The 12,843-nt window shown below is 47.8% G+C and overlaps 1 protein-coding gene across 4 annotated transcripts in view; it reads right to left on the bottom strand.

Moving 5' to 3' along the window:
• PCSK6 (proprotein convertase subtilisin/kexin type 6) overlaps window positions 1-12,843 on the bottom strand; it is a 188,360-nt gene that overhangs the window by 87,037 nt on the left and 88,480 nt on the right. For all 4 annotated transcript variants that reach the window (XM_021098934.1, XM_021098945.1, XM_021098939.1 and 1 more), the window contains exon 7: window positions 2,989-3,161. In XM_021098934.1, the coding sequence (XP_020954593.1) occupies window positions 2,989-3,161 (173 nt within the window). The remainder of the gene's footprint in view (window positions 1-2,988; window positions 3,162-12,843) is intronic.

The following is a 12,843-nucleotide window of genomic DNA, read 5'->3' as shown; positions in this document are numbered from 1 at the left end:
ATTGCCTTGAGCTATGGTGTAGGTCACAGACGTGGATCAGATTCCGCATTGCTGTCTGTGGCTGTGGCAAAGGCTGGCAGCTATAGCTCCGATTGGGCCCCTGACCTGGGAACCTCCACATGCCTGGGTGCGGCCCTAAAAAAAAAAAAAAAAGAAAAAAAGAGTGCGATCCAAGTGACCTAGTGGGCTGGGAAAGCTGAGTATTGGGATGAGGTTTTATATTTGGCCACGTCCAAACCTTCCAGCACCTCTGGGCCAGCACCTGGCACAGCTCAGGTGCCCAGCCACCTGACCAAAGCAGCCATTGGGTTTTCTAGGAGTTGTGAGGACAAAGGGAACTGGCTGGTGTCCCAAGAACGTGCACAAGGCCAAAACTCAGACCTGTGGTGTGTCTACACTGCTCCCCATTTCCTTATCTCTCATTGGATGTCGGGGATGAGTATGGAGCTCTGAAGGACATAAGAATGGACACTCTGATTTGGGTCACTTGCTTCTATGCAACCTCTGAGCAGCTGGGAGGAGGAGGCCAAGGCCAGGCTAACCTGACCTGGAGGTGTAGGACCACGGGGTCTGAGGGTGGAACTTGGGAGGTGAGAGGAAATGGCGGGGAGGCCCTGGTGGCTGGGGTGGAGGCACTCTAAAAGATAAATACTCCACCCCCATAACAGAAAATTAATAGAAAGTAACCAAACTCAATACATCCAGAAAAGCAATCAAATCGTATTATTCAGAAAAAGAAAATTATTGATTGCTCCTCTGCGGGGCGGCACGATGAGAGATGGGCAGAGGGAGACAAGGACTCCTTTCAATATAATCCTTTCAATTATAATCCAAATAATATGATTTGATTGCTTTTCTGGATGTGTTGAGTTTGGTATTGGTATTATCCGATTTATTAAATAACCACATGTTAATCATGGTACAGCATTTACGATAAGAACTTTTTAAAATGTTTAAAAACATAAATAATAAAACAGGCTTGACCCGGCCCCACTGTCCTGTCACCCATAGGGACGTCAAAGGCATAAATGCTGCCTTGGGGATGCCTGGGCTTTCTGCCTGAACCCTGCCAGCATTGCCAGGCCACCCAGGGCCACCCGGATGCCGACCACAGTTCCGTATGTGCTCCAAGAAGCTGTCCTCGCCCAGAAATCTGCCATTGCCACCCTGCTGGGCCACCTCCAAGCCCTCCTCCCGCTCCTGGCCTTTCTGACTCAGGACCCAGAATGGATGGCCACAGAGTGACTGGGGCTGGGCCTCCTGGGAGGAGCCTGCCAGCCTCCTTTGCTCCCCTCAGCCAATGGCCACCTGCACTCAAATGTTTGCTCTGCTTAGTCCCTGATGGGGTTCCACCCAAGCATTCTAAACACACTGGGCGTGTGCTGGCAGGAGGCAACACGACCAAGGCTCTCTGCTCCGGGATGCTGGGTTAGTGCACACCCCATAATGGATGAAGAGAGCTCCACGGCTGGGTGTGCTTGTGGGCAGGTGGGCTGAGACCCAGACATCCCTTCCACCTGCTCAGGCCAATAACAGGCCAGGTGGGCGTCTAGGACCACCCCCCACCCATTTGCACATACCCCTTGGCCAGAGGCAGTCAGGCTCCAAGGCAGAGTTCAGGGGCTGGTCAGTGACCAGGGGGCACAGCTACTTTGTACTCGGGTGATATCTTTCTGCTCTGATTGGCAAACAGTCCCTCCCCTGAGCCCCTAAACGACTTCTTCCTCACTCTGTCCCTGGCACAGTAGGGCCATCCCAGTCCTATTTTGAGGCTCTTCCCTCTATCACTCTGATTTTGTGTGTTGCTCAAATTTATTTGTTACCTATGTGATAAGATTTATCCTTACCTATATGACATGTTGGTTATTTTTAAGACATACTAGAAAACAGCATGAATATGATCCCATATTTGTTTTTTAAAAAGGTGAGTGAACTCTGGAGTTCCCGTCATGGCGCAGTGGTTAATGAATCCGACTAGGAACCATGAGGTTTCGGGTTCGATCCCTGGCCTTGCTCAGTGGGTTAAGGATCTGGTGTTGCCGTGAGCTGTGGTGTAGGTCACAGATGTGGATCGGATCCTGCGTTGCTGTGGCTGTGGCGTAGGCTGGTGGCTACAGCTCTGATTCGACCCCTAGCCTGGGAACCTCCATATGCCGCAGGAGTGGCGGAGTGGCCCTGGAAAAGGCAAAAAGGCAAAAAGCCAAAAAGAGGAAAAAAAAAAAGGTGCGTGAACTCAGTTCTTTCTACATGCATAGAATACTTAAGAGTGGAAGATGGAGTTTGTAGGATTGAGAGTAGTTTACTTCTTTTCGGCTTCTGTATTTTTTTCTTTCTTTTTTAACTGGAATATGTTTGACTTACAATGTTGTGTTAGTTTCAGGTGTACAGCACAGTGATTCAGTCATACATGTACATATATATACATTCTTTTTCAGATTCTTTTCCCTTACAGGTTATCACAAAATACTGAGCATAATTCCCCATGCTGTACAGTAGCATGTATCTATTTCTTATCTATTTTATATATAGTAGCATATACCTATCTGTTAGTCGAAAACTCCTACTTTATCCCTCCCTTCCTTTCCCCTTTGGGAAACCATAAGTTTGTTTTCTATGTCTGTGAGTCTATTTCTGTTTTATAAATAAGTTCGTTTGTTCTTCTGATTTTTTTTTTTTTTTTTAGGACCACATCCTCGGTACATGGAAGTTCCCAGGCTAGGGGTGGAATCAGAGCTGCAGCTGCCAGCCTACACCACAGCCACAGCAATGCAGGATCTGAGCCAGATCCGTGACCTACACCATAACTCACGGCAACACTGGATCTTTAACCCACTGAGCGAGGCCAGGGATCCAACCTGCATCCTCATGGATGTGAGTCAGATTCCTTTCTGCTGAGCCATGATGGGAACTCTTCTGATTTTTAATTGTTAAAAAATTTTCACTATTCCCCACCCCGAGAGTTCCCCTGCAGCTCTGGGTTACTCACACCTTTTTAATGCCATACTCGAAGGCCTGTTTAGCCAGGCGGCCAGGCCCGTCCACTGTCTTGCCGTCGTCGTCTGGCCCCCAGCTGGCGCTGTAAATGTCGATGTAGTTGGGTCTGATGCCCAGCGACTTGGCCTCCACCACATCAGTCACGTCGCCGTCCAGCATGCGGATGCCTGAAAGCACGGGCCTTTGAGAGCCACGCAGATGGTGATCCCACACAGATGTCTGGGGCTCTGGGCAAAGCACCTTGGCCCCACGCTTAGGTGGGACACCAAGCTAACTGAAAACTCCTGCTCTGAAAGCCTGGGAATTGCACTCACAAATAATGTCAGAGAGATTCACAGCAAAAAAAAAAAAACCAACAACAAAAAAAACCAAACCACAACAGTACGATTAAGTCTGGGCACCATTAGAAGTTCAACAACAATGCTGAGAGCCAGGTGGAAGTGCTGTTCACATGGGCACTGACTGAGAATGGAGCTGCGGTCACTGGAAGAACCATCTGTTTAGAGCTGCAAGGCCGTAAGTGAACAGCAGAGATAAACTCCGACACTGTCTGCTTTGGCTGCCGGCTCTTCATTTCCCTTCCTCTCTTCACTACCTGCTCCGGACTGAATATTTATGCCCCACCCCGAGCCCAACTCACAGGCCAAAGTCCTAATCCCCAAGGTGATGGTATTTGGAGATGGGATTTTTAGGAGGTACTTAGGTTTAGATGAGGTCAAGAGGGTGGAGCCTGGGGACAGGATTAGCGCCCTGAGAAGAGACGGCAGCTGAGAACTTGTTCCTGTGTCTCCACTGGGGGCAACACAGAAGGTGGTGGCTGCTAGTCTTGGAGTGGACCCTCCCAGGGGACCCGATGAGCCTGCCCCTTGACTGTGGATCCAGCGCTATGAGAAATAATGCGTGCTATTTGAGCTTCCTGCTCTGTAGCATTTTGTTATGGCTGCTCGAGAGAGACAGAACCTCAGGAACCCGGGACAGGACGGCACGAGGATGCCACCATCTTTCAGGCATGGAGACTGTGCCACAGGACACATGGGGGAGACACCCCGTCACCCGCTCCTGAGGAGTGGCTTGTGGAGGAGGCCCCTCGCCCATGGGAGGAGACAGGGCAGGCCACAGGGGATGTCCCTGTCTTGACCATCGCTTGCAATCGGTTAGTGACTGTGGGAACTACCTTATCTCACTAAGCTTCTGTTTGCTATAAATTGTAATGATGAAAGTGATTGTATCCATAGAGGTGCCTTACACACTAAAAAACATGATTCATGTAAAGTGTACGGCACGCGGTAAGCAATCAACATGTATGTTAGCAGCTCTGACCTGAGCCTGTTTTCCCATCTGTAAAAATGGAAAGAGAAAAACCTACTTCTGGGGGTTGTTAACAATATCTACTTTTTACCTTCATTTTTAAAACGTACATTATTTGGCATGTATTAAGGATGGCATGGCACATACATGTCAGTTATAAAGGCTAATAAAATAACAGATACCCAGGAAGTTCCCCCCAGTGAAATATGAACTTGATCCACTGGGGCCTCTACCTATACCCCTCACGGAGGAAACTGCTCAGAATCTGGGATTGGTCATCCCATTGCCTTTACAAACTAGTGTTTTAATACAATTGTATACATGCTATTTTAAAATAATATACTGCTTAGTTTTGCTTGTACTAGCAATTAATCTTGGTTGGTAACATGTGTTATAAATATCTTCTCCCAGCCATTTCTTTGTCTTCTCACTTTGTTATGGTGTCTTTCGATAAATAGAGGTTTTTCATTTCAATAGGATAAGAAACAATTTCCCTCTGAAGAGGGCCAAATGCTTTCTGGGTTTTTGGCCTCTGATGTAGGGCAGAGCCATCACTGTCGCCTCAGCTCATTGTATTTTATCCTTTCTGATTTCTGGGTGGACGAGAGGAGTCGGCAGGGCCCAAAGTTCCACCCTTCCCGGTCACTGGTCTGTGAGCCCAGGGCCTCTTCTCCATGGCTGTGTCAGAGACACTGGGCCCAGGTGCTCTTGGAGCCACAAACCCAAGGAAGGGCGGTAACAGGTAACACGTACCAGACACTGGCTGTGTTGCATCAAAGGTGTGGCCCCGGGCAAGATAGAGAGCAGGTCACAGAGCGGGGAGAGAGAGCAAGAGTCAGAGTCCTGGGATGGAATCTGGGCTGCGTGTGACCTGGGCCAGGGTCTCACATCCTCTGGGCCTTTGTTTTCCACAATACTTACCTTCCAGGGTAGCTGAGAGAATGAAATATACATTGACCCTGGTGCCCTGTGCTTTTTGAGAAATGACCGCTGCTTTCTTTATGCCCTTATATCTGACAATGGGCTTTCCAGGGCAAGAGACCCCACCAATCACACGGGCAACCAACACCAATTCTGATATCCTAGTGGTAACATTGAACCTGCTATTCTAGGGTTTCTCCACACAAGTTATAGATGTCGGAATGCCTATTTTTGAATAAGAACAAGGTGCCAGAAGAATCTAAAAATATGTAAAAACATAAAGACCAGAATGATTTCCCAACTCCTTTCAAGATGCTTCTCACCTTGGAGGAAGGGTGACTGATGCGTGAGAAAGAAGGCATAATGTATTTGGATTTTCATGAAGCATGTATTTTCTCCAACACTGACAAGTTGCCAACAAGGAAGAGGTAAATATTTTCAGTGGAAACCTGCTGTTCCAATATTAGCTTTAAATGTGAATGGCTCTCTGGAAAGTCCAAATTGAAGAAAACAGTAATCATTTCTCTAATGAAAGCTAAAGACCCATTTCCCATAAATTGTCAGGTATAAAAATAATGTGGACAGATCATCTGAATGGCGAACCAATGCCTGGCTGTCCCCGTGCTCACAACCTGAGCTGTGGGCTGGGTTCAGGGATCCTGGGGATAGGGTAAGCATACCTGACCAGTCCACTCTGAGCACCCATCTGAGGGTGTAAGGAGGAGGAGGTGGGGCTTTGCAAGGTCTGGCGGGTTTGCTTTGGGTGAACCCCTCAGAGTGCTGTCAGGGCTCAGGTCCCCAGCAGAGCCTGGCACCCAGGGAAGAATCTCACATTGGCCTCGTGTGAAATAGCAGGTGCTTTCCATAAACTAGCCTACAGCCAAAAGGGTTCAGAGCCCCCAGAGACCTTGAGGAAGGGAATGATTTTACAAGTCTCTCTCTTTTTTTTTTTTTTTTTTTTGATTTTACAAGTCTCTAGATGAGGTTAAAAAAACAACCACACTTTTATCATACTGACCCGTCCTTCTGCCCCTCCCCTGCTTCTAATTTATGCTACGACTTTGCAAACCACAGACCTTCCAATGCAAGGCCGACCTCTGGACATGCAGTTGATCATGGAGAGCAGCCAGAGACATGACGTCTCTCCAGAAAACTTTCTGAAGATGTTCCATGTTAAAAAGGCAACGGGGAGATCAGAGTGCTGTATAGGGAGACAGAGCCTTTAAAGAGGTAATTAAGCTGAAGTGAGGTCATAGGGGTGGGCCCTCATCCAGTACAACTGGTCTCCTTTTAAGACGAGGAAATTCCGACACAGACAACACACAGACTAAGGATGACTGTTTGAAGACAGGGAGAAGCAGCTGTCTGTTGGCCCAGCAGAGGGGCCTCGGAAAAAACCATCTGCCAATGCCTTGATCTTGGCCTTACAGCCTCTAGAACGAAGAAGGTATATACATTTTTGTTAGTAAACCAAAGAAGAAAGAAAAAAAAAAAGGCCAGAGGAAGGACACACACACACACACACACACACACACACACACACAGCCCCCAACAACACAAGAAGTCAGCTCCCAGCCAGTTGTTACTGACTGGTGGAAGACAGAGGAGCAGGACAGCTGGGCTCACTTTGTTTATTGAGAAGTAATGTATTTTGCCTTCAGCAAATGAACAGCAATGCAAGAGCAATGAACAGCGGCAAGTAAAATTAGATTGTAGCTTCCTGAGTGTGACAAATAGGCCTCCCCAACAAATTTTGTTCATTAATCTTGAGTTGATTTTAGTAAATCCACAGAGAATTGGGTTTTGGTTGTTAGGTTTTTTCTCCCACTACCTCCAGTACATTCTGTTCTACCAATCGCCATTCTGGGCCAAGGGAAGTTTCAACAGTTGTTTAGAAATGCTACAAACCTAAAAGGTTTCTGTTAACTTTCATTATGGCCTAAGACAAACAGGGCTCTCACATCTCTAAACATGCCCAGACATGACAGCCTCCTTCTAGAACCCAGGGGGTGGGTGGGGGTGGGGTGGGACGGAGTCTGCCAAGTTGTGGGGCACATATGCATTCACCATTGTCACATGAAGTGCTTGGAGACCAGTGGCTGACAACCAAGCCAAGCCCCCCTTGGCCTCCTGCTCTGTTCCTGATCTGCTTCCGCACTGGAAATGCAGCATTAGCCAGCAGTGCACCAGGAAACTCATGGGCATGTCCTGCCGTGGAGCCCTGAGCCAATGACACAGGGCCCCTCCTAGGGAGGTCTTACAGTAATCGTGTGTTTTACTTTCTGTATTCGGATGCTTTGACATCTTGGGGCCTTGGTGACCCTGGAGGGACTGACATGACCGCCCTGAGGGCTGTCAGTTCCTAGAGATGGTATAGACCTCCCCCAGGAGCAGGTCTTTTCTGTGCACACCAACCAATCCAGAGTCCACACCTCCAACCACCCTCTTCATGGGGTTCCCAGACTCTGGGCCATTCTCCACCTGCCCTAATCAGCTTAGGTCTAAGTATCAGACAACTAGAGATGGCCCCAAAACCCCAAAGCCCTGAGAAGATACAAACTAGCCAATCCTAAACTTGCCTCACCCAATCTTTCCTATAGAAACCATAATAATGGCTGCAACCCACGGGTTCCCTTCCTCCCTCTGCCTCCTGACCAACCCTGGTGCTTCCCCATCTGTCCCACATGCAAGGCAAAATCCCTCCTCTTGGGAACTATGAGTAACAAACTCGGTACAACGGAATTCTGGCTGTGGGGCAAGAGGATCAGCAGTGTCTTGGGAGTACTGGGATGCGGGTTCAATCTCCGGCCTGGCATAGTGGGTTAAGGATCTGCATTGCCATAGCTCTGGCTTAGGTTGCCACTGTAACTCAGATCTGATCCCTGGTCTGGGAACACCATATGCTGTGGGGGTGCCAAAAAAGGAAAAAACCAAAACAAACAACCAACCGAAAAAACAAACTCAGTGCACTGGCCATTGCCTCCTGATCTGTTGGCCCTATCATACCTAAATAACAATGAAACCTTCTGCTGATTTTTAAGAGAACAGTAAAAAGTGGAAGAACCTCAGCAATTCTCTAGAGATCTGAAACCTAGACTGACTTTCACATTTCCTCCAACAGAGACCAGGCGCCAGAGAACAACAGTGAATTGTCCAGGGCACACAGCAATTCAGTGAGAGCTGGCAGCCTGGGACACAGGACATAACAGCATGCTCTGGGGCCAGATGGGACATCCATATATCTACCCTGCAAATGGGGACAGCAAGGAGCCCTAGAGGAAGTGGAGAGGGTGTGGCCACCAAGAGACAGTGATGGGGCGTGACCATGCTTGTCCTGCTCCTCCTTCCCGAGCTCCTCTTAGGCCCAGGGGTGCTCAGATCCAGCAGGTGGGGCCTTTGATGGGAATGTGGGAGCTGGAGCTGCCCATAGTCACTAAATCTCCTCAAACCTCCCAATGCATTTTAAATCCTACTGCAGTTGAAAATGCACTTGGGACCTTTGAAGATTAATATGTAGCTTAAACTGTCCTCTTAAAATGCTCATAAGTCTAAACTGCTTAATGGAAACACTAATGAGACTGAATTCTGTGACTCAGAATTAACATAATTAACTAATTTATGGGCATGGATTAATTTAGCTATAATGTACTTAACATTCTCATGTTTATGAAAGGAAAAACATGATTCAGTTTCCCAATCAAAACATGGAATGAAAACACCAACAGGAATGTGTACTTTTCCTTCCTAGAAGCAGAGGAAGGAGGCTGAAAAGATGCATATGCTCTGTCCTTCCTGAAGCTTGAGCAGGCAGCTTTTCTGTTTCAGAGCATCTGCCAGACCTGGAAGGGGGTCCTGGCAACCACTCAGAGCCTTGCTCCCAAGCGGCCTTGGGATCTGTCCCTTGGGCTGGCAATGCTTCTCTGAGCTGGACACAGGACAGGTTGTACCAAAACTGCTGTGACACCATTCTGCCTCAGGAGTGTCTGAATCTCATTAGACATCAGCTCAGGTGAGGAACTTGCCAAAGCAGCTGCCCCCTAAACTTAAAGGGATAAAGACTTCATTGGTCTGTCCCACAGGTTCCCTGACAGAGCAGGCTGGGGTGGGGGGTGGACATCTGGCTCCCCCCAAAGCCTGTCTTGGGACTCTGGGAGGCACCCTGAGGCCAGCAGGACCTGATGTGGTGGCAGGCTCAGACCACAGCCTGTAGGCTAGGCGGGGCCTTCACACCCCTCAAGGCACTGGCAGGGAGGGTTCTGTCCCAGGACCTCACCTGATAGGTGAGTTAAGGATGAGGATGAGAAACTGAAGGCTGGTGGATGCAGCCAGGTCTGAGGCCACCCACCACCAATGCTGACCAGGAGCAGATGGGATAAGAAGGAAGGAACTTTACAGGGAGTTGAGACAGGGAACACTAAACACAGGGCTAAAATTTTTTTTTTTTTTATTTTAGGGCCACACCCATGGCATATGGAGGCTCCCAGGCTAGGGGTCCAATCAGAGCTACAGCTGCCGGCCTATGCCACAGCCACAGCTACGCTGGATCCTTAACCCACTAAGCGAGGCCAGGGATCGAACCCGCAACCTCACGGCTCCTGGTTGGATTTGTTTCTGCCGCACCACGATGGGAACTCCCGGGCTGAAATTAAAGAGCAGTGGGGGGTGGGGGGAGAGTAGAGAGAAAGTGAAGAAAGGTTGAGTGAGAAGAGAGGGCAGGAAGGAGGCCCGCCATCCTTGCTCTTTATCCTCCTATGTTATTCCCAATATCAGAGGGAGGATAAAAAGCACAACTTATTATATTTTAGGCCAAGAGAGAGAAGCAAGGTCAGATTATCTCTGGAAGGAATATGACTTTGCTCAAGGAAAAGAATACATTGTGCACCACAGACCCTCCTTTTCCACTTCTGTTCTTGTTCACAGGGCTTGGTAGCTGTGCTCATCCAGTCACCACCTATGTCCCAGCATCAGCGAGCCACGGCTGCAAAGGGACAACCCAGGCTTCAGGTCAGTAAGCCTGAGTTCACATCCCGGCTCTGCCTCCTAACAGCTATGTGGACCTGGATGTGGGAGGCAACCCCTCTGACTGTCGGTTTCCCCTGGTGTGAGATGGCTGTAATAACATCCAACTTGCATAAACATTCTGAGGATCAGATGCAAAGAAGAGTATACGTGTCTGGACTAGTATGTGACAACTAATAGCAACCAGCGATAGCACTTACTGCCATCATAATACTAAGGAGCTGGGACCATGAAAGAAAAGCTGAGGGCTTGCTCCTTTTCTACTCAGGGCCCAAATCCCTAGAAATAGCATGAAAAAGAAAAAAAAAATGAACAAATCTGTAACATTCCTGGGAAATGAGACTAGCAGATGAGATGTTCTGAGGAGCTGTGGGAAGATAGCAAGCAGACGGGAAGAGGCAGCTGCTGGTGGAGAAGGCTGCTGCTGAGGTGAGAGCAGTGCCTGAGGTGAAGGGCAGGAGGGCCCTGAGCACATGGCCCTCTGTGCTGAGAGTGGGCCGCAGGCTTTCTTCAGAGGCTAATGCCATGAAAGAGGCACTGAGGCCAGAGAGGCAGGACAGTGCCTGGGGAAGGGGAGTCCACCCATCTCCCTGCCAGGAACAACGCCACCCAGCAGCAGGCCCTCTCCTCCACATCTCACAGCCCACCCATCAGACCCGACAACCACCACAGCCAAACAGGAGTGGACAGCCAAGAATCAGCAAATATCAGAGGAAAATCAGGATCGAGAAAGAGAACCACCCAATTAAAAAGCTAAAGAATGCAACAGAAGAAAGGGTGGGGGAAAAATGTAATTTTAATGTATACATGTAAGGATACCTGACCCCCTTGCTGTACATGGGAAAATTAAAAAAAAAATTAAAAAAAATAAATTTATTATGTAAGAAAAAAAAAAAAGCTAAAGAAAATGCAATAAACAATAAAAAGAAATCAGATGAGCCCAAGGAGACAGGATTAATACAGCAAATGCAGGAAAAAAAACTTCAAAATAAGCATCATTAATATCCTTTAACTGATGCAAGAAGGTATTGCTTCTGTTAAAAATCAATTAGAGGATGTATATTTCCAGAAAGATGGAGTTGAAGCACTTCCTACTAAGAAAAGCCAAAACCCGCGACATTATATATGAAGCAAACATAAGACTGAAATGGGGAGAGGAGAAGGCAGGCCAGCTAGGGACCTCAGGACCCAAGAGCAAGATGGTGCTGAGTTCCCTGGGACTCTTTTGCCTCACGTGTTCGAGACATGGAGATGAAGATGCTGGCAACCTAGAAGTGCCTATGGAAGCAGACCAATAAAAAGTACAAACAGTAACCTGTTCCTTCTAGTCAAAGCACCAGGAAAGGGCAGTCCAGCAAAACAGAAGCGTTTGACACAATAACCACTCTAGCCAAACACCACAGACAACACTGGGATATCACCCCTGCTCACAGCAGCAATGGATGAAGCAAGGAGGTTACACTTTCACCCTTGCAAGTCCCTAAAGAGGTGCCCAAACAGCTGATGCCAGAAAAGAGCAAGTAAGGCAGGACTTTTCCCCTGCCAATCAAAAAAGAACCTCACTCCCATGGTATCAGTGAAGACCCCATGGGATCCTGGCCTTCCACCTTACCTGGCAGTCAAAACGTGTTCCTCTCCTCCTCCCCACAGCTGTCTAGTGGTATCAAGGGTCTGGTGAAGAGTCAGGATTTTCATCATCAACCATAATAATAAGATGACCCCACAGCAGTGTCAACAGAGGCCACATGGGGAACTGCAACTCCCATCCCTGCTTAGCAGTGATGAGAAACCCTCCCACTCTCGGATGTCAACAGTAGATAAGTAAACAGCCTGGCAAAACACCTGGCAAGAATGAAGCAGTGGGCCCCTGTTCCCTACCTAGCAGTGTCAGAGGAAGCCATCTAAACAGGTAGAAATAGAACCAGAACTTCATAATAGAATACAAACATGTACAGGTTTCAAGTGAAATCACACATCGTATCAAGAGCTGGTAAGATCTCAAATGGAATAAGATAATCAACAGATACCAACACTAAGCTAACAGGGATGTCAGAACTATCTGGCAAAGATAATAAAGCAGCCATAATAAAAATGCTTTTATAAGCAGTGACAAATATGCTTGAAATGAATGACAAAATATAAAGCCTCAATAAAGAAACAGAAAGACTCAGCAAATAAATAGAAGACATCAGAAAGAACCAAGTAGAAATGTTAGAATTAAAAATACAGCAATCAAAATAAAAAACTTAGGGAATAGCCTCAACAACAGAATGCAGGCAACAGAGGGAAATAAGAGTGAACTGCAGGTAGAACAATGGAAATGACCCAATCTTTTTTTTTTTTTTTAATCTTTTTAGGACCGCACCTGCAGCATATGGCGGTTCCCAGGCTAGGGGTCCAATCAGAGCTACAGCTGCCAGCCTACACACAGCCAGAGCAACATCAGATCTGAGCCATGTCTGCTACCTACACCACAGCTCACGGCCACACCAGTTGCTTAACCCACTGAGCGAGGCCAGGGATCGAACCTGCAACCTCATGGTTCCTAATTGGATTCGTTTCCACTGCGCCACGACAGGAACTCTGAAATTACTCAGTCTT

Source organism: Sus scrofa, chromosome 1, assembly GCF_000003025.6.
Source record: "Sus scrofa isolate TJ Tabasco breed Duroc chromosome 1, Sscrofa11.1, whole genome shotgun sequence".
Lineage (NCBI taxonomy): Eukaryota > Metazoa > Chordata > Mammalia > Artiodactyla > Suidae > Sus > Sus scrofa.
The sequence above is the reverse complement of the archived record's forward strand: the minus strand, read 5'-3'. Positions and strand labels throughout refer to the sequence as shown.